This window comes from Phaenicophaeus curvirostris, chromosome 6 (genome assembly GCF_032191515.1).
Source record: "Phaenicophaeus curvirostris isolate KB17595 chromosome 6, BPBGC_Pcur_1.0, whole genome shotgun sequence".
NCBI lineage: Eukaryota > Metazoa > Chordata > Aves > Cuculiformes > Cuculidae > Phaenicophaeus > Phaenicophaeus curvirostris.
This window is the reverse complement of record NC_091397.1, coordinates 40,467,175-40,485,354: the sequence shown is the minus strand read 5'-3', so window position 1 is coordinate 40,485,354 and position 18,180 is coordinate 40,467,175. Positions and strand designations below refer to the sequence as shown.

The 18,180-nt window shown below is 40.8% G+C and overlaps 2 protein-coding genes across 3 annotated transcripts in view; one reads left to right on the top strand and one right to left on the bottom strand.

Annotated features, from left to right (window-relative positions):
* Positions 1-18,180, top strand: part of STAC (SH3 and cysteine rich domain) — a 598,932-nt gene that overhangs the window by 134,016 nt on the left and 446,736 nt on the right. The gene's annotated exons all lie outside the window — the stretch shown is intronic.
* DCLK3 (doublecortin like kinase 3) overlaps positions 12,406-18,180 on the bottom strand; it is a 31,829-nt gene continuing 26,054 nt past the window's right edge. Inside the window, exon 5 of one of the 2 annotated variants that reach the window (XM_069859856.1) lies at positions 12,406-18,091. In XM_069859856.1, coding sequence (XP_069715957.1) covers positions 17,895-18,091 — 197 coding nt within the window. In that variant the 3' untranslated portion in view covers positions 12,406-17,894. The remainder of the gene's footprint in view (positions 18,092-18,180) is intronic. The other variant, XM_069859857.1, reaches the window with a different exon arrangement.

Sequence of the window (18,180 nt, the reverse complement as noted above, 5' to 3'; positions counted from 1 at the left end):
CAAGAAGTGCTCCAACTTCCCCCTATAGTAAAGAACAGAAACTTTTCAAAACAAGCTCCATTCTACTCGTTAGTTCACAGAAATTTGTCTCCCCTTGCTTGTATCATTTTTTTGCAGTGAGAATTTTCACAAGAAAAAAGAATACCTGTGAGGAGTTCATCAAGCCTTATGCCTCACAGCCCACCTCAGATCACAACTCTCTGCCTCTGACTTCATCACTCCAGCTATAGCCCTGTACAGGGTCTCCGTTGATGGTTCGGGGTCTTGGGGTCCTACTTTTGGGCACAGTCTACAACTAGTAGAAAAGCACAAAGTAGAGACACATGGGAAGAGTAATAGTTTACAACCCAAACTAGTTTCAGCTCCTGTGGAGCCAGCATCACAGCCATTTTGGTACTTCAAGTTTCTGGAAATACTATAAATATTTGAAATAGTTGCAACTGAACAGTACATTCAGTCTCAAGAACTGAAAAGTCTTGATCCACTGGAAGAAGGAGAGGGTCTACTAGGTCACATGACCAATTTCCTGTCCAAGCATGATCATTTCAAATCCATTTGATTTTAAAATCTAAAAATTCTAAGGATACATGCTAAAAGGGATTACCTACAAAAAAAAAAAGCTCAGAGGAGTGTACAAAACATATCCCATCTCACTCTAGTGCCATTTTAAGTATACAAAACATTATATAAAAAAAAAAAAACCAAACAGGGAGGAGCACTATCATTGCTGGACATTTTATTAGCAAACTCAGCTCACCCAAGCTTTGGAGAAGAAAGAGAGACCTCTTGTGAAAAGAACAATATACTGCATGAACACTTACCACACCACCTTCTTGGTACCTTCCGTTGTCTTTTCCCCTCTTTCCATACTAATAGGCTCTTCAGTGAACTTACCCATTTCCTTTTCCTCATCATTTTAATCTCAGCCACCAGCATCATGATGGGAAGAATACACGCAGGTTCCACAGCTGATAGGGATCACATCTTCAGGAGACCCAGGAAAGTTTGGACCCTGACCGAAGTCTTGTGCTCAAATAACAGAGGGGAGCACCCTCAGGGAACCTGCTCTTCCTTGTAATGCCCCTTTGGAGGGCCAGATTACCAAAGAAGGTGAATGAATTTTCATCCATCATAAAATTTTCCATTTATTTCAACAGACTTGAAATCAGATCCATAAAAATTTCTATTTATTTCAACAGACTTGAAATCATATCCATATATGCTTTCAAAGTTTTACAAGCCCATGAAAGATTCTCTTTTATATTTTTTTGCTTTTAAAGAATGGAGAACGTGAGACTATAAGCAAGCCAGAGCCAGTGAAGGAAAACTAAACTATTGTGACAAGCAGTAGACACAAGAAAAGCCCAAGATAATGCCTAGAAACTTATTTTCTCCAAAATGAGAAGCCTTTATGCCTCTTATGGAACTTAGTCTATGCATGGTTGTTTGCAGAGCTGTGTGTATTACACACTTACTGTAAAAGTGGAGTTTACACAGAGTTCAAGTATATCTGCAAATCTGCCTTCCGTGAGGGATCTCTACACATACACCCTTAGTAAATAGGATGCTATGATCGCATCAGGTGAGTTATCTATACATCAGTGCTCAAAGAGTTTGCATACCCTGACTCAGCTCTAAGAACAGTTTCATTGTCCTCACAGCCTTCCTCTACAGAAAGCTTTTTATACAGTGCAAGGCTAAGCCAATGCGCCTTACAAAACAAATGCACTCCACTGAGCTTGGTGATGACCCTTACTTCCACAGGCTCAAACCCCAGACTCAAGTGCGCAGCCCCTTTAGTCAGTGTGGGACGAGGACCTGCACTCAGTGCCTCAGTGATGCCTTGCTGCAGCCATCGATGGCAGCAGCAGTGGGATGGCTTAAATCTGTGACTTCAGAGATCAAGTCTCAAAACTTGGGCTAAAAAAAACCAACCCAGCAGAATTCCTGCATGCCCCAAAGAAGCAGGGAGCAGAGGTGGCTGCAATTGTTTTAACAGCCACTGCAAGAGAAACACAAATACCTGAAGCTCCCTAGGTATAGCCTAAAAATAAAGGAAGAAATAAATTTGCTCTTGGACACCGGCTGATCATTTGTTAAGAGCAGTGATGAACCATTAAAGGATGACTCTGCACATGGTGTTTCTGTCTGGTGTCTGGTTTTAACATAATTCACTACAAGAGTACCACCGGTGGTCAGTTTTCTGTATTGGGACATCTACTCCCAGGGAGTAATTTGGAAAGACCAGCATTGTCACAGCACCTGCTCCATGCCCAAAGCGACCACATACTGGGATGTCATCTCCTGCAGCAGGGAGAGAATTGCTCTCTGGCACATCAAAGATGTTTTCCCTGCCAGATGCCTCATCTTCTTGTGATAATGTTGGAGGATGTGGGGGCAAGCCAAGCACAGGAATTTGAAGAGGCAGAGTGCCATCAAAATCAAGCATTTGCTCCTACTGGAAGGAAGACATCGGAAAGAAAATTAAGCTGAAAGCTGGAGGGAGGTAGAGGATAGAGTTGTCAAGATAGAGTTGCTGAGATCCTAAGTCCTCCTCTGAGACCCTTCTTGAGGATAAAACCTCCCTTTCATCTGACTCCTGCCTACCACAGCAGCTTCATCTGCTCAGAAAAGGCTGGTCCAGGACCAGTGTCCAAGCTTCAACAACAGAGGTCATGCCTAGCACTGTACAAGAACAAAGCTCCTCAGCTCTGACTCAGAGGAAACAAAAAAGCCCACAGAGCTTAGTAAGATACAGAACAAAATAACATATTTTATCTCCAGTGTCTCCACCCACCCTCAACCTATTTATCACTCAGAGACATGACTTACAAGACCATACCCTGTTCACCTCTGTCTGGATCCTCCCTGGTATCTGATGGCACCAGATGGCACAATGCTGACAACTCTTCTGCTCGTCTCAGCAATGGCCACAAATCTTGATGTTGATCTCAAAAGAACAAGCTGAATGGGAGGTGGGGGCAAAACAGTGGCCAAAATGGCTGAGCCTTCCAATTGTAAAAAAATGCAAGATGTCATTTGCTGCTGAAGGTTGATTGTTATAGGCATGGTTTGCACCAGTGAAATCACGACAGGAGAAAACAGGATATGGTGTTTCTTAACAGGAAAGCATTGAGGCACGTTGATGGGAGAAGGAGAGAAGACTGGCTTTGCAACCACATTCAAAGGAAGCTGAGTGGCCTAACTGGGAGATCGCATGTGCTTCTCGGAGAGCTGGAACATCCCTGCTTGGACTGGGACCTCCCCACTGGGACCTCCCCACCAGGACTGGCGCTGGGTGAGATCCCACAGGGCAGCCCCTTGGGACTAGCAACGTGCAAAAGGATTCCCAGAGAAGCAGGCAGAGGGAAGAAGTCTTCTCAGCATTTTTCCCTGGGGAGACTGAGAACAAATATATCAAGTATTCACACCCGCCGGGTGTTTTCAGCTGTGGCACATGTCCCAGAAGTCATGCTCATGCATGCATGAGCATACACAGTCCCAAGCACACAGTCCTTTCTCACACAGAAGCAGAGGCATCATTACAGCCATCCTCTGGCCCACCCCTGCTGATGGGGGTATCAAGAAGATCTCCATTATAAAACCACTTTTTCCTCCCTTTGGAGGCACTGGAAGAAAATGTCAGTATTTAAACTGCCTTTTCTGGACTCATTTCAAAGTTAAGGGACTTCTGTGCATCCTGGAATGAAACAGCTGTTCACGTCAAAGTTCATCTGAAAATTAATGTCTCATCCAAACCCAAACTTTTCTATGAAGCTAATGCCCGTGCAGACACCCGCACCCTGCATCTCCCAAGTCCCTCTATTCCTGCGCCAAGAGCACCACCCGGTGGCCTCCCTGGCCACGTTGCTCTCCTTCAGAAATAGTAATAAAAAGAAAATATTTGAAGATAAAGGAAAAAATCACAAGTCTAGGGCTGCGCAAATAGTTGTACAGATAAGCCGGGCAAAATTCCTTTGTGTTTATTGTATAAAACACAGCCAGTAAAACAGCACTAAACAAAATGCTGTATTGTAGACATGTTGTGGAAGAGGGAAGTCACAGTGTGGGTTTTCTGCACATTTCTGCACAGTGGGACTGGCTGAAATTGCAGGGCTGCAGAGGCTTTGACAGAGCAAGCCTCTGGTCTCTCTCATGACAACTAATTACTCCTCCAGCTCCCCATGTCCTGATATAGCAGCCCTGCTGCTTATGGGGGGCAAGTAGCACCATCTCAAATGTGCTGCATTGCACAGCAAGGTGCCCCTCCTCCATGCACACCCCCCCAAGCCATCAGCAAGCCAAGGCAGGTCCAGTGCCACTGGCCTGGGCAGCAATAGGCACTACCTCCTCATTTCTACCTTCCAGCCACTATCAGTTCACTTTTACACAGGGTGCTTCACAGGCTTTGCCTGGATGTTTCTCCAAAGCTTTGAAAATCCGGAGGCATGAAACTGAGCTTTTAACATGCGTTCATTGGTAATTTTTCCACATACAGCTCCCAAGCTTTGCCTGGCATTTTGCACTCATTGCATTCCCTAGGGCATGCTCACCAGAAAACACCTTCCTGAGTGCAGTGGGGTTTCTGTGTGTATCCTCCAGCTGCCTGAAGCAGGAATACATTAAATAAATCGGTCCTGGCAAGGGAGACAGCCCTGTGGGAAATAATTTATACAAGTGTTACTAGCTGTTCATGGAAGTGTTCAGGAAGAAAAAGAAAATGCACACTTCTATTAAGATGAAAAAGGTGTGTGCCAGTCTAACAAATAATTCCCAGCAGCTATGCCATGAGATCCACATGCGAAGGAAGACAAAGCTCCGGTGCTTTTAGTATATCGCTCAGAGGAGTTTTTACAAGAGCTGAATGGATCCAAGGGAAAATTGAAATGGGTTCAAGGAAGGCACAATCCAAGGGAAAATTGAAATGGGTGCAAGGAAGGCACACTCTGCCTGGCACAGGGGACCTTATCAAGCAGGCAAGTGAACTCACCAATTACCCGAATTATTAATAAATGCAAAGATCTCACAACAGCATGAGCAAGAAGGAGGAAAAGGTCAGGCAGGGCTAACTTGGGAGCGAGCAGCCTTCACCAAACACCTGTGAGCTCAGCCTGGCAGTGCAACATCAGCCAATATGCGAGTCCGAGTCACCCAATGTATATTTAGCTTGTCAGGGCATGGGAACCATGGCAATAGCATTCACTCAGGTTATGCAGTCCTTCACCTCTCTTTTTCTCCTCTTTCATTTCTGTTTCCTTTCTCCTTTCATTTTCCTTATGAGCTCAGAAAGAACAGTTTCTATAATCTGTAAACAGACCAGCTGGCAGGTCCTACAGCCCTAGCTGTGACAAATACTACAAATGTGTGATAAATACATCTAGCATGTACTTGTCCTGCTCATCTTCTGAATGTCACTTTGCCTAAATACAGTCACAACTTGAGAGGCAGTATTTTTCGCTAAAATATCAGAAATGCCTTAGTAAAGCTAGAATAACCTAAAAGGCTCTTAACTTGGAGAGACACTTCAAGACACTGCAGCACTGTAAACCTTTAACATTTTAGTTAATACAAAAATTCTTTTTGAGTGTTTTGTGCTGTGAGAAGTATAGTTTCTGGGACTAGTCAACATCACTTGAAAAAATTATGTAAGTACAAACATATGCAATCACTAGAGTCAACGTGCACGTGTCCGGGTGTGCTGTATAACAAAATGTAGCATTAAACTTTAGTTTCCTAAACTTGCAAGGGCACAACTTTAAAAGAACACTGAAAAGGTAAGCCCACACTAATTCAAAACTTTTTACCTGAGTACATTTTATCCATTTTTCCATGTGTTAGCTGGCTTTTGATGAGCATCATCGTAGACATTTCATCAGAATACAAAAAAAAGAACAAACACAAAATTATCTGTCTCATGCCTAATGCTCTTCTGAAATTCGAATTTATTCAGATGTTTTTTGCTTTAAACCACTGTTCCTTTGTTCACAAGAGATGGGTGATCACAAAAGCAGCATTTGCTTTTAAAACACAGTAACGTTATTGGATTTTACTTTGACATAAATGTTCTTGATGTCACAAAACGTAAAGCAATATTTTCATAGAATCATAGAATCATAGAATAACCAGGTTGGAAGAGACCCACCGGATCATCAAGTCCAACCATTCCTATCAAACACTAAACCATGCCCCTTAGCACCTCGTCCACACGTGCCTTAAACACCTCCAGGGAAGGTGAATCAAGCACCTCCCTGGGCAGCCTGTTCCAGTGCCCAATGACCCTTTCTGTGAAAATTTTTTTCCTAATGTCCAGCCTAAATCTCCCCTGGTGGAGCTTGAGGCCATTCCCTCTTGTCCTGTTGTCTTGGGAGAAGAGGCCAGCTCCCTCCTCTCTACAACCTCCTTTCAGGTAGTTGTAGAGAGCAATGAGGTCTCCCCTCAGCCTCCTCTTCTCCAGGCTAAACAACCCCAGCTCTCTCAGCCGTTCCTCATAAGGCCTGTTCTCCAGCCCCTTCACCAGCTTTGTTGCTCTTCTCTGGACTCGCTCCAGAGCCTCAACATCCTTCTTGTGGTGAGGGGCCCATTTTCAACAGGTTAATATAGTTTTCTAAGCCATATCATTTCCTAAACATACTTTTTCATATTGTCATTTTCCTCCACTGGGATGCATTTCATATTGTAACACTTGACAGCTTGAATCTGTAGCCACATCCATTTTTTAAAGCCAAGTTTGCAGATTCTAAAACAGGATGCAGGCAAGAAGATGGCTTCTCTACAGAAACTGCAAAAATCTTAGTTGCTGCTCACTTTCATTGTGAATTTCCACAAGGATTGTTTTCAGTAGTGAAATTTTAAACAGAGACACACTTTGTAAATGCTGTTTACATCCTGAATAATACCTCTAGCACAACAGCCCACCCTGCAGGGTCTCTGTGCCACCCCACAGAAGGTACTTTAAATAATCTTTGTAGACCTCCTTTTTCTTAAGACTCATACAATTGATCTAAGTACTTAAATCTTCATTAAAAGCCCATTAAGACCCAGTTCTCAGAAGTATTTCTCCAGCAGCAATGCCCTAAGTTATGAAGGTCTGTATGTGTTGCAGCCACACATAAAGGAATGAGACTGGTGCAAAACAAGAGGCAAGACCCAACCTGGAAAGTGCTTACACACAGCACTGAAATGAGGTATAAGCAGTAAAATAAGATGAAGCATAGCTGTCCGTCCCACTGCAAGCTTGATCAGCTCACACCATTGTTAACAGCTGAGAGAAGGACAGCAAAACTATTGCAGAACATGACTAAGGACATCAAAATGTCAAAACGTCTCCCAAATATTTTCGAGCTGAAGGCATAAGCCAGCACCGTAACATCTCTAGAGGAGTGACTGTGGAGAGAACAGCCTTCAGGCGCACAAGGAAAAAGGGAATAACCTGTTCTCTAAACCTCTTCTGTATGTGAGCAGCAGCAATCAGCTAAGGTTTTGGCAAGACAGACACTCACTTGGCAAGAGGCAAATTAGGAATCACTTTCTGGCAGTAAGAAGAGCAAAATACTGTTACATATTGCCTGAAAAGCATACAGGATCTTTTTTTCATGCTTTTAGAGAACAGGCTAGCCAGGAATGCCACAGGAGGCATCTTAACTTGGAAGAAGATGGAGTGGCGAACTCCTGAAAGATCTAGTTCCGTGGAGAGCTACTGAAAATGTTTGAGAGGCTATGACAGGTAAGCAAGCCTGGGACTTTCCTTTGGCAACATTTGCCTCCTTAGGTCTCTCATTTGTGATTTATTTTTTTTTCCCTTCTCCACACCCCTGCAAGCAGATAGGCTGAACCTGCAGTGCTTGGGCCCAAAGCTCAGGGTACTGCATCTCACAAGTGTGTGGTATACAGCCCAGGCTTTGTGAAGTGCAGAGGAGGGAGCTGACTACACGAGGCCCAGACTTGCTGCCGAAGTCTGGTGGATCTGTTCAGTAGTGCTCACCGCAGTATCTGGCTGGCTAAGAAGAGCAAGTAACAATTGTATCCATTCACTGTATCTATCATATATAAAATACTTACAATGTGCATTCATATATGTGGTTATAACTAAAAATTTCCACTTGTCATTCAATTTCCAACTGACTTTAAACTCATTTCATAGAATCATAGAATCACCAGGTTGGAAAAGACCCACCAGATCATCGAGTCCAACCATTCCTATCAAACACTAAACCATGCCCCTCAGCGCCTCGTCCACCCGTCCCTTAAACACCTCCAGGGAAGGCGAATCAACCACTTCCCTGGGCAGCCTGTTCCAGTGCCCAACGACCCTTTCCGTGAAACATTTTTTCCTAATGTTCAGCCCAAACCTCCCCTGGCGGAGCTTGAGGCCATTCCCTCTTGTCCTGTCCCCTGTCACTTGGGAGAAGAGTCCAGCACCCTCCTCTCCATAACCTCCTTTCAGGTAGTTGTAGAGAGCAATGAGGTCTCCCCTCAGCCTCCTCTTCTCCAGGATAAACAGGCTGTCCCAGACAGAAGATGTTTCATCTTGTGAGTACCATCTACTGCCACTTTAGATACTACCGCTCACATGGCAGTAGGAAAGGAAATGTTTATGTTGGTGCATGTTAGCCTCAAATAGGTTACATGCTGGCCTGCTGCAAGATATGAAGGGAAGCCACCATTCTCTAATTAAAAAAAAAAAAAAAAGGTCCAGATGAGGAAGAAAAAAAAAACAAACCTCCAGATGAGGAAGTTGGAATCTTGGAATCTTGGCTTGTGCAAAGAGTAGCATCCCTCCCTCCCCTGGTGCTCTCCCCTGGTTCCCTAGGGCCCAACTGAAACAAAGGAAATGCCACAAAAAGCAGAGCAGCACAGGCTCTGTGAGGACTGCTGAACTGATGCACTCAGTCTGGGGGCAGCAATTGCTCAACAGAGGCTTGTAAGTTTCCATCCCTTTGCCTAGTTAGAATCTCAGACATTTCTGCCTCAGAGCTGCTAAAGCCTCAGCTCCATAAACTTCTTATGCCAAGGCACACTATAACATTTGCCTTGAGAAACTTTTACTCCTTGCTGCTACTAGGGATTTTCTCTTTGCATTTCTCCTGTTGAAACAAGCTCACTTACAAAGACTGACTTTTTAATTCCAGGTTAATTCAAGCTTCTTGGAAGATACTTTGCAGTAATAACAAAACAGCTCCTGTCTCCCTGACTGTCTTTAAAACCACCACTGACAGCTGCCTCTGCCTTTCCCTGGCTGAGGATTTCCTCTTGCACTCTGTTTTTCTCCTCTGTATAATTGCCCTCCCCAGGCTAACCTTTTTTAAACTGAACTAACTTGGAAGAATCTACCCAATTAGACATTTAAGTCAATTAGGCTGATTGACAGCAGGATTATGTCTGGCGTATTCTTAATTGTGAATGCAAACACTCAGCTGGAATAAATACCTGCCTCATAAGGACTTGCTGAGGCTTAATTAGTTAATGTTTGTGAAGAGCTTTGAATACATGAATCGCTGTGCTTACTAAGTACTATTCTCACTGTTGTTAGTAGCAGAGGTTTCAAAGTTGGACACGGCAAAGGTGAAGTGGAAGGATTTCAAGGACAGAGGGTGACCCTGACCCAAGGCAGCTGGGGACCACGGCTGCAGCAGTGAGATGACAGACTGATGTCAAGCAGGGCTTTGCTCTAACTAAACATCACTGCCATTCTGCACTCATAAAGCCCCTCTTGTTCCTCAGCAGGACGGCAGCAGCCTCTGACCTCCAGACCTCCACACCAGCCCTTTTGCCCACACCAGAGCCAGACCAGGACCAGCTCACTGGCAGAGAAGGAGTGAATCCTGGATCCCAGCTGTCCTGCACCCCATGCTCCAAAATGCCCCTCAGGAAGGAATTCAGGTTACTGTGCTTTTATAGAAGGCCTATTGCAAAGCCATTCACTGAGGCATTAAGGCATTCATACCTAATAATAAAGAAGAGCTAAAGTTCATTAAGGCCTCCAAGGATCCCCAGAAGCATCACTGCTATTATTACTAGCTAACATAGATGTAGGAAAGCTTCATGTTAACAAAAAACATCCACACATCTCAGCAATACAAAAGATCTCTTTCCAAAGAAGCATATATAAAGTAAATGTCACCTTGAAAACTTAAATATCTGTGGTTATATGGGATTAAATATAGATCCTGCTTTGCGAGTTTCATTTTTCATCAAAAAAAAAGCACACCTGAAAACAAGTAAAATAACTAAGTACAATAGCTAATATACCAACGAAAATAAGGATTTTTATTCAGGCCACACGGAACCTTCCCATTCAAAATTGCAAATGTGTATGCCTATGTGAACTGAAAAGCTTCTGTTTTGGGACTCACAAAATACAGTTCGGACTGGTATGAAAAAAATAAAAATTCCCTAGATCCAAACCATTGTGACCTGGCAATGAAGAGGCTTCAGCTTAAAAAGCGAAGCTGTTCCCTCCTTACTCTTCCATTGTCAGTGTATTTGACATTGAAAACAAAATCAAATCCGGGTTCCTGGTGATTTACCTTGGCAGAATGAAGCTGCTGAATACTTGTCACTTCACAGGATCCCTCCTGCAAGATCTGTCCAAGAGTTCATCCAAAGTATCCTCCCTGTAAAGTCTGTTTAGTTCTTGGTACAATTCATAGCAGTCCCATTACTGATTCATTATAACAACAATCTGATGGCACTGGTTTTGATAGCTCATTTTGAATGATGCATTCTTTTTTCTGCTACATGGAAAAGTAGTAACACTGGCAGATAGCTCCAGCTACCACAGAATACAGCATTTATATCATTAAAACATATGCAGCCCCAAGGAACCTGCTAATCTCAAAAGCCTCAAGCAAAAGTTATGTGCAATTAAGGAGCAAAAGCCTCCATCAATGTATACCAGCTCAAATCCATTGAAACACTCAGGAATGCCCTCAGAAGCATCAGCAGATCTTGTAATATCAAAATATACATTTTGGAAGACACTCGCGGGGGGACGTTTGCTGATGGCAAGTACATGGGAGACTAGTATAATGTCATAGAAATCTTTTTCTGCTTTCTATTAAGAAAAATGATTAATAGTCAGCAGGAAAAAAAATTAAATGGAGGGTAGGTTATTAAAAGACTACTGTAAAGGCCTAAATTGTACTATTATTTCACAGAAAGTGATAATCTAAAAGCTTTATTTGTGGCTTTTAAGATCCCATCCTCAGAAGTCAAAGAATTATGTCATCATAAAATAAATATGGGATCATTTTCAGTGACCATCACATTCAGTGGTCTGTTTTAGCAATCAGAGGACCAATTCATTTTCCTGCTCATTAAGGATCTTATCCACAATTCTTTGTTCAAGTTTTCCTCATGTTTCCTGCAACTTTTCCCCAGGTCAACTGTGCATCTAAATGCAGGATTTGGAACACTTTGATTTTACATTGTTACCAGTCATTTGCCATTAGTGTATGTGAGATTTCATCCATCAGGAGGTGTTTCTTGCTGTCACATTCTAACCTCCAGCTCTGACTATTTGTCCCTCAAAAATGAACTGCGTGAGTTATGAAAGCATTAAAATAAACTTCCATAAAACTCTTGAGTGGCTGCATAATTGTTCATTGTTATTTACATGGAGGAGCAGTTTTGCTTTTATTTCTTTTAAGGGATTCTCCTCCTGTCCCGTTGTTTGGGAATAACGATCCAGATGGGATAATGCTAGTGGTTGCTATAGTATCTGCTTGGAATCATATATCCCCAGACACATAGAAATAACTGGGGAACCAGGACAGTAATGTTACATAGCAGCAAGGGAAAACACATTTTTTTATTTCACTCATAAAGCTTTGTTAGATTTGTCCACAGCACTGATTTACTTAAGAAAATAAAACATTTTGGAAAAAAATGAGTTTTTCTTCAGCTTCTCCTTGTCTTCCTTGTTTGTTTGTTGGTTTTTTGGGTTTTCTTGGGTTGGTTTTTTTCTTTTTTTTTCTTTTACAATTTCTTTCTTTGCTAATCATATCTTCTAACAGTGACGGGCTGATTTACATGGTATCTTTCTCTACATACATGGAAATAACATCCTACCAGGACACATGTTGGCCTTCATCCAAACAGCCAACAGGCTCGCATTTTTAGGGACACAATATTACACTTCCACTTGAAATACTGGTCAAAAATACATCTTTCACCCATCAGCCACTACATGAACATTATTTGGCCAGTGTGCTCCCAGCAAAGCTGAAGTAAACTAAATGTACTTGATCCATTTGGTTCCATCCTTACAGTAGGCACATAGGTTTCTGCTGAGCCTGTTGAATATATACTTACGCTTATATACTGAAGCATTACAATGTCACCAAAACTGTCAGTGTTGCAAGGTGGGTCACTGCAAATGGTGGTTAGGATCACAAAATTGCACTAAAATCCAGAAATAAGGCTTGCTTGACAACTTATGATAGCAATTAATGATCATACACTTCATTTTCTAGAAAAATTGTCTCCACTGCTGAAATCCTTGACATTAAACATTATCTAAAATGTTCTACACTGAAATTCTTCATAAGAAATGCCCCCTTAAGATATAGCAGTTGTCACTGAACTCTATATTTACTAACTAACAGTTATGACGACCCAAGAATAACCTTTTGTTTATGAGGTATCACATTTTTCATGTGATTAGGAGGAACAATCCTTATGCAATATGGTAAACTCAACTCCATAAGTCAGTTGTTGTAGCATGTACTCAGCAATGTCCTGCATGGCTCAGTGTTATCAATACATCAAATATTTGTATTGTTGTAATTGCTGAAACACTTACTACAGGAATAATATGGTATTTCTCTAAATTTTCAGATGGCTCCAGCTCTACTTTTTTTTCCTGTTTCTGCATTCAGAAAAGAAATATATATTTCCCAGTGAGAGTTTAAGGTTATGAGCATTGCTTTTTCTGGATTTCCAATTTTCACATTACCAAAAAAGCTCTAATTTCAAAAGATAAAATTTTACAGGAATACAACACCTGTTTATAACTCAAAGCAACAGAATGAATCAGCAAACTGGACTGTGCAAGGGGTCATCTCTTCTTTTCCAAAGAAACAGCATGTAACAATGACGACTTTAATGGCCCATTTGAAAAAAAAATTAATTACTTGTAATGGTTTAAACAAGTAGTAACACCGGAAACACAGCTAAATCTCAGTCCTAACTGAAAAGCATTAAATCAGGTTTAACTAGCTGTCCATGCAGACTGTTAAAATGCACCACAATTTCTATGATTATCATAAAAGTCAGTCATTCCTAACAGATTACAGTTATTCTAAGAATAATGGGGAGGCTGTGGCCTTTTTAATTACCAATATGTATAAATGACAGTCTGTACTGGTGTTCACTGGCAGCCACTTTATTACACTCGTTTACATCTAGAGAAGGCAGCTTCTTCAACAACACCGTCAACTAGGTGCATTTTATTTTCCACTGCTTCAGCTGATACCGCAGGCCTGCAGGAAAATACCATCTTTAACAACAGAACTGAAATATACACAAGCAGCTAAGAAACTGTGTCCTTTGAAAACGTCACTTTTGCATCAACCCAATTTCAACTAGAATGTCTGTTTCCACAAACAAATCAAATGCTTTTCTAAACAAACCTGAATTTTACAGAATTAGAATTAATGATAGGAGAATTTATTCCTGTGTGCACTAATCTTTAATGAAACTAGCTCTGCTTGTCATGATTGCTCTAATATAGAGGACACGATTAATGCAGTACAGGGACAAAAATGGTTTCCAAATGAATCGCAGCTCCAGTTTTGCAAAAAATTGCATTGATTTTAATGAGACTGCACACAGTAGCAAAGGAAAACACACCTGTAAGTATTCTGCAGCATTAGAAGGGTCCTTCTAATTGTAAATGAAGGTACACACAATACTCATAGACATCACAAATCTTTTAAAACAAGCACTTCCTAAAGAGATAAAATGTCAGAAGAAAATAAAAATATCTCAAAATACTTGGCCACACAATTTTTTCCCCAATTTATTTAAAAGAATATTGAATTTTAACATGCACTATATAGTTTGCCTTTATTGGGTGGTGGGGCGGAGGAAGGAACAACCACTTTTCTGCTTAAGTCTATAAAGGATTTAATTTACAAGATGACACCTTCATCCCAGTTGCAAATAAACCATGTTGTAGAACAAACAGTGCAAACATACACTGTTAGCCCAGTTAAAGTGCCCATAGTCCCTTTAAGAGCAAGGACATCAACAGTAAAGGGTCATACTGGTATCACAGAATCATAGAATCATAGGTAGACTTGGAAAGGACATATAAATACATGTCCTGGAACATTAAAAGCATTTTTTATATGCTGCTTAAATTAAGAGAAATCTAGGTGACAGAAGAAATTACAGGAGGAAGATTTCAGACTGATGTTTGTCTTTGGGAATACCAGTTCATAAGCACAGCAAATTTACTATATTCTCAAGCAGACTGAATATTACCCCAATCTGGATACTCATAGAAAAGCTAGCAGTCAACTCCAGAAAGTTCACTTTCACAATAGGACTATATCCCAAAAGGCCCAAGCTCAGAGGATAATATCCCACTATCCCTCTTTCACCCCACAGCCAAAACTGCAGTAACAAAAATACAGGAATCCACCTATAATGTCAGTCAGAACAGAGACAGCAGATACAATGGGGTTTGAGTTCAGCAATTCCACAGACTAGCTAAACAAATCTTAACTGAAGAAGAGGGGTCCCTGAATAAAAGAAGTTAGAGTGTCTGTGTCCCAGACGAAACAGAGTCTCTGCTGTACTGCCAAGTTTAAATCATAAGTCTTGAGGACACGTTTTTAAATATTAAGTGACTAAAGATACAAACAAGGACCAAATTTCCACTGTTCATTTTAAGGAAGTTGTGCACTATGCAATCCTAAGGCCAACGCGTCCCAAAGAAAAACATTAATATGTAAAGAATTCATCATCTTTCAGTAGTGGGAGTCAACCAAGAGAAGAAGAGAGGTAGATAAAAGTAGGTAGATGATAGGTCATAGAAAATAGGTAGGTGAGGTCTAGGATCAATGAAACATAATCGCATAAGTGAAAGTGAAGAAGTTGACCTAGGTGGACAAATGGAGGGACACATCCAGGGACCACTTTATTTTCAGACAACGGAAAGTGTACTGGAGTTACTGCTTATTAGTCACAGGGAGTCACTAGAAGTCAGGACTCAATGTTGAGAAACTCCTAATACAGCAAAGGAAAGTTTATGATGCATAAAGCTAGTAACATCAGCTTCCAAGGATGCTCAAAATGTTTCACCATTTTTATCAGCAAGCAACGTTTGAGGCTGAGCTCACCAAAATCAGGTGTTCTCACTACTTCAAGTAACTTTAACCATAATGACTGGCAACTTGGACTCCTTAGGGCAGCACAGAGAGAGAAAAAGAACACTGGAAGCAATGGAAGGAAAGAAGAAATATCTAAATAGGAGGAAGAAAGAAAGAGGCAAAACCCCTGAGAAGCACCTGGAAGCTTTTTCAGCCTCCAACCTGGAGGGCCTAATGCCACAGGTCTGATAGCAACACCAACAAACCAGTCCCTCAGCACCGCCACAGCAGTGTCTGTACTTACAGATACAGTAATTGCACGCAGCACAGTCCATGCTTAGCCCGTCTGGGGCGCAGAAAACTTCAGAGAAAAACAAAATCTTTGAAAAAATAGTTACTTCTATATTCATTACAAGCAAATTCTCTATCTTCTGCACTATGAATAAGGCTGTAGACAGGTTCTTAAAGGTGAAAAAGGCAACTCGTAACACAATCCCTAAACTATCAGATTCACTGCTGATATTCTTTTTGTCACTTCAGATTTTATTCCTAAGAAACTGTATTAAAAATAAGAGAATTACAAAATATAATATTGCAAGTTAGAAGATATTTTACCACAGTTTCCTATCCAAAACAGACTTAAATTAACAGAAGAGAGATTATTACTAGTACTCAAAGACCACGTAATGCATTTAAAATATGAGGTTACATATAGCCTTAACCCAGGAAAGCACTTAAATCCATTCCTGTTTTCAAGAAAAGTAAAAGTCTTCCTGACTCAGGGCCTCTAAAGCAGACGTATGACATATCATGTAAATACCACTTGGGCATACAGTAAAGATTTGACTGGTTTGTTCCACAAATTCTTTAACTCCACAGCAAGCCTTATTTCAATATATATTAAAAAACAAGCCAGCTCAACTGAAAGAGTATTTCTACTTTAAGAGCCACGTTGTCTCTACTTTCATAAATCATTCTCACAACCAAACTGTCACAAGTTGAAACAGAAACATGATGACAGTACCCCACACTTTTTGGTAATTCAGAAAGTTCACACAAAATATTAGCACTCACCAAAAATAATATTCTGGTTCATGCAGTTATTAAAATGGTCTACTATTCTGAAATGCTTCAGATATTTCTCATGAAACACACATGCAGAGCAGCAGCTCTGCAATTGTAAAATACCCTCATTCTTTTCTACAAACTATGAATTCAGTGCTAATACCACTGATATTTTAGCAATATTATTTGCTAGCACACGGAACTCATGGACAAAGCATTATAAAACAGACAACTCAAATGCTTGTTGGATTTGATAAGTTAACCAAAAATCCTGAGATTCAAAAGCTGCTCTAGGTCATGACCCTTCTCAGGACTGTGTTTCCGCAGCTTCCCCCTGCCCCAGATTTCTTTAAAACTGCGTCCAATCAAATTACAAAAAACATATGAAGCATCTGACACTTTCCCAGGGAGACATTTCCATAGCCAACAAGTTGTTGTTTTTCTCAAAGTTGGATTTAATGTATTTTTATCCCATTTCCCATTCTCATGGAAGCAAGGAGAAAAGTCCCTAGGGAAGGCAACAGGGGAAAAAAAAACTTAAACTACACTGAAAAAATGTATAAAAGCAATTCAGCAGTGAAGTGTGTTAATGAAAGGGAACCATGAAGTTAAGGGTTAACTTAAGTCATAAAAGCAGCTTCCCAGCTTTCTCTTCTCCATCAGCATGGAAGAGTCATAGATGTACATCGATAGCTTCAAAGAAAAGGAATATGAATGAAAAAAATGCTTTGGTTATCATTCCATAAATAGGTATCAGCAGTGTTGTCATCCTACTTCTTCTCAAACAAATGAAACTACCATACTACACAGCACTACTATAGTTTAACAGAAACATTGCCCTGTCCATGAGAACAAAGGTGTTATCAAGGGAGATATCATAACATATCTGACTTAGTCTATAAGAATTTTTCCTACCTCAAAACTTAATAAATAGTATCTTGCTGCCTATTTAGCATATCCCATATCTAAAAAATATATTTACATTTCTTATTCCTTCACCTTCTCCATCGCTAGCAAAAATTGGTGAAAAGCCAGTTTAGAGAATTAGTACAGGATGCGTATGCAGACAGCTATTTTGAAAACATTATAAACACAAAACATTATAAATACAAAACCTATGGAAGATGTCACACCAAAAGAGACAAGACAAAACATTTCACAGTCATTGCTAGTGACATCCACAGAAGCAGATATTTGTTAGCTAAAAGACATACATTTTGTAACATAATAGCCCAAATCATTATTTAAAGAAAAGAATGATGCTCTCCCAGAAATATCTAGTCCCCATTGCAGTCAATAGAGGGGAGAGACTCTCAAGTAATGTCAGAGGGCAGTGGATGCAACTTTGATCTCTGTCATTCTTCAGAATCTTAGAATCTCAGAATCAAAAAAAAAAAAAAGAAGATGGCAGTGGACAGCAACAGCTATACATTAAACACCCAATTAGTTTAAAAAAGAAAATTTAAATCATTTGTTAATCAATAAAACGAAGACTAAATGCTTGAAGACATTTCAAGTGTCCCCCTCTGCAACTTCCTTTCGGCGCTGGGCCCGGAAATGACGCTCAATATTTATTGTCACTTCCCTTTGCAAATTTCTGTTGTTAGTTTTTCCAGCTGTTCTTATCCAAGGGTGCTGAAGTACTTGTCGTGCTGTGTAGCGCTTCTGGGGATCCACTATCAACAGCCTGGTTATGAGGTCTTTTGCTGCTATTATGAAAGAAAGAAAAGAAGGGAGGGATAAAGAACAGTGATGTGATGATGCTGACAGTTACACCTACACAAAATGTCCTTGTTTT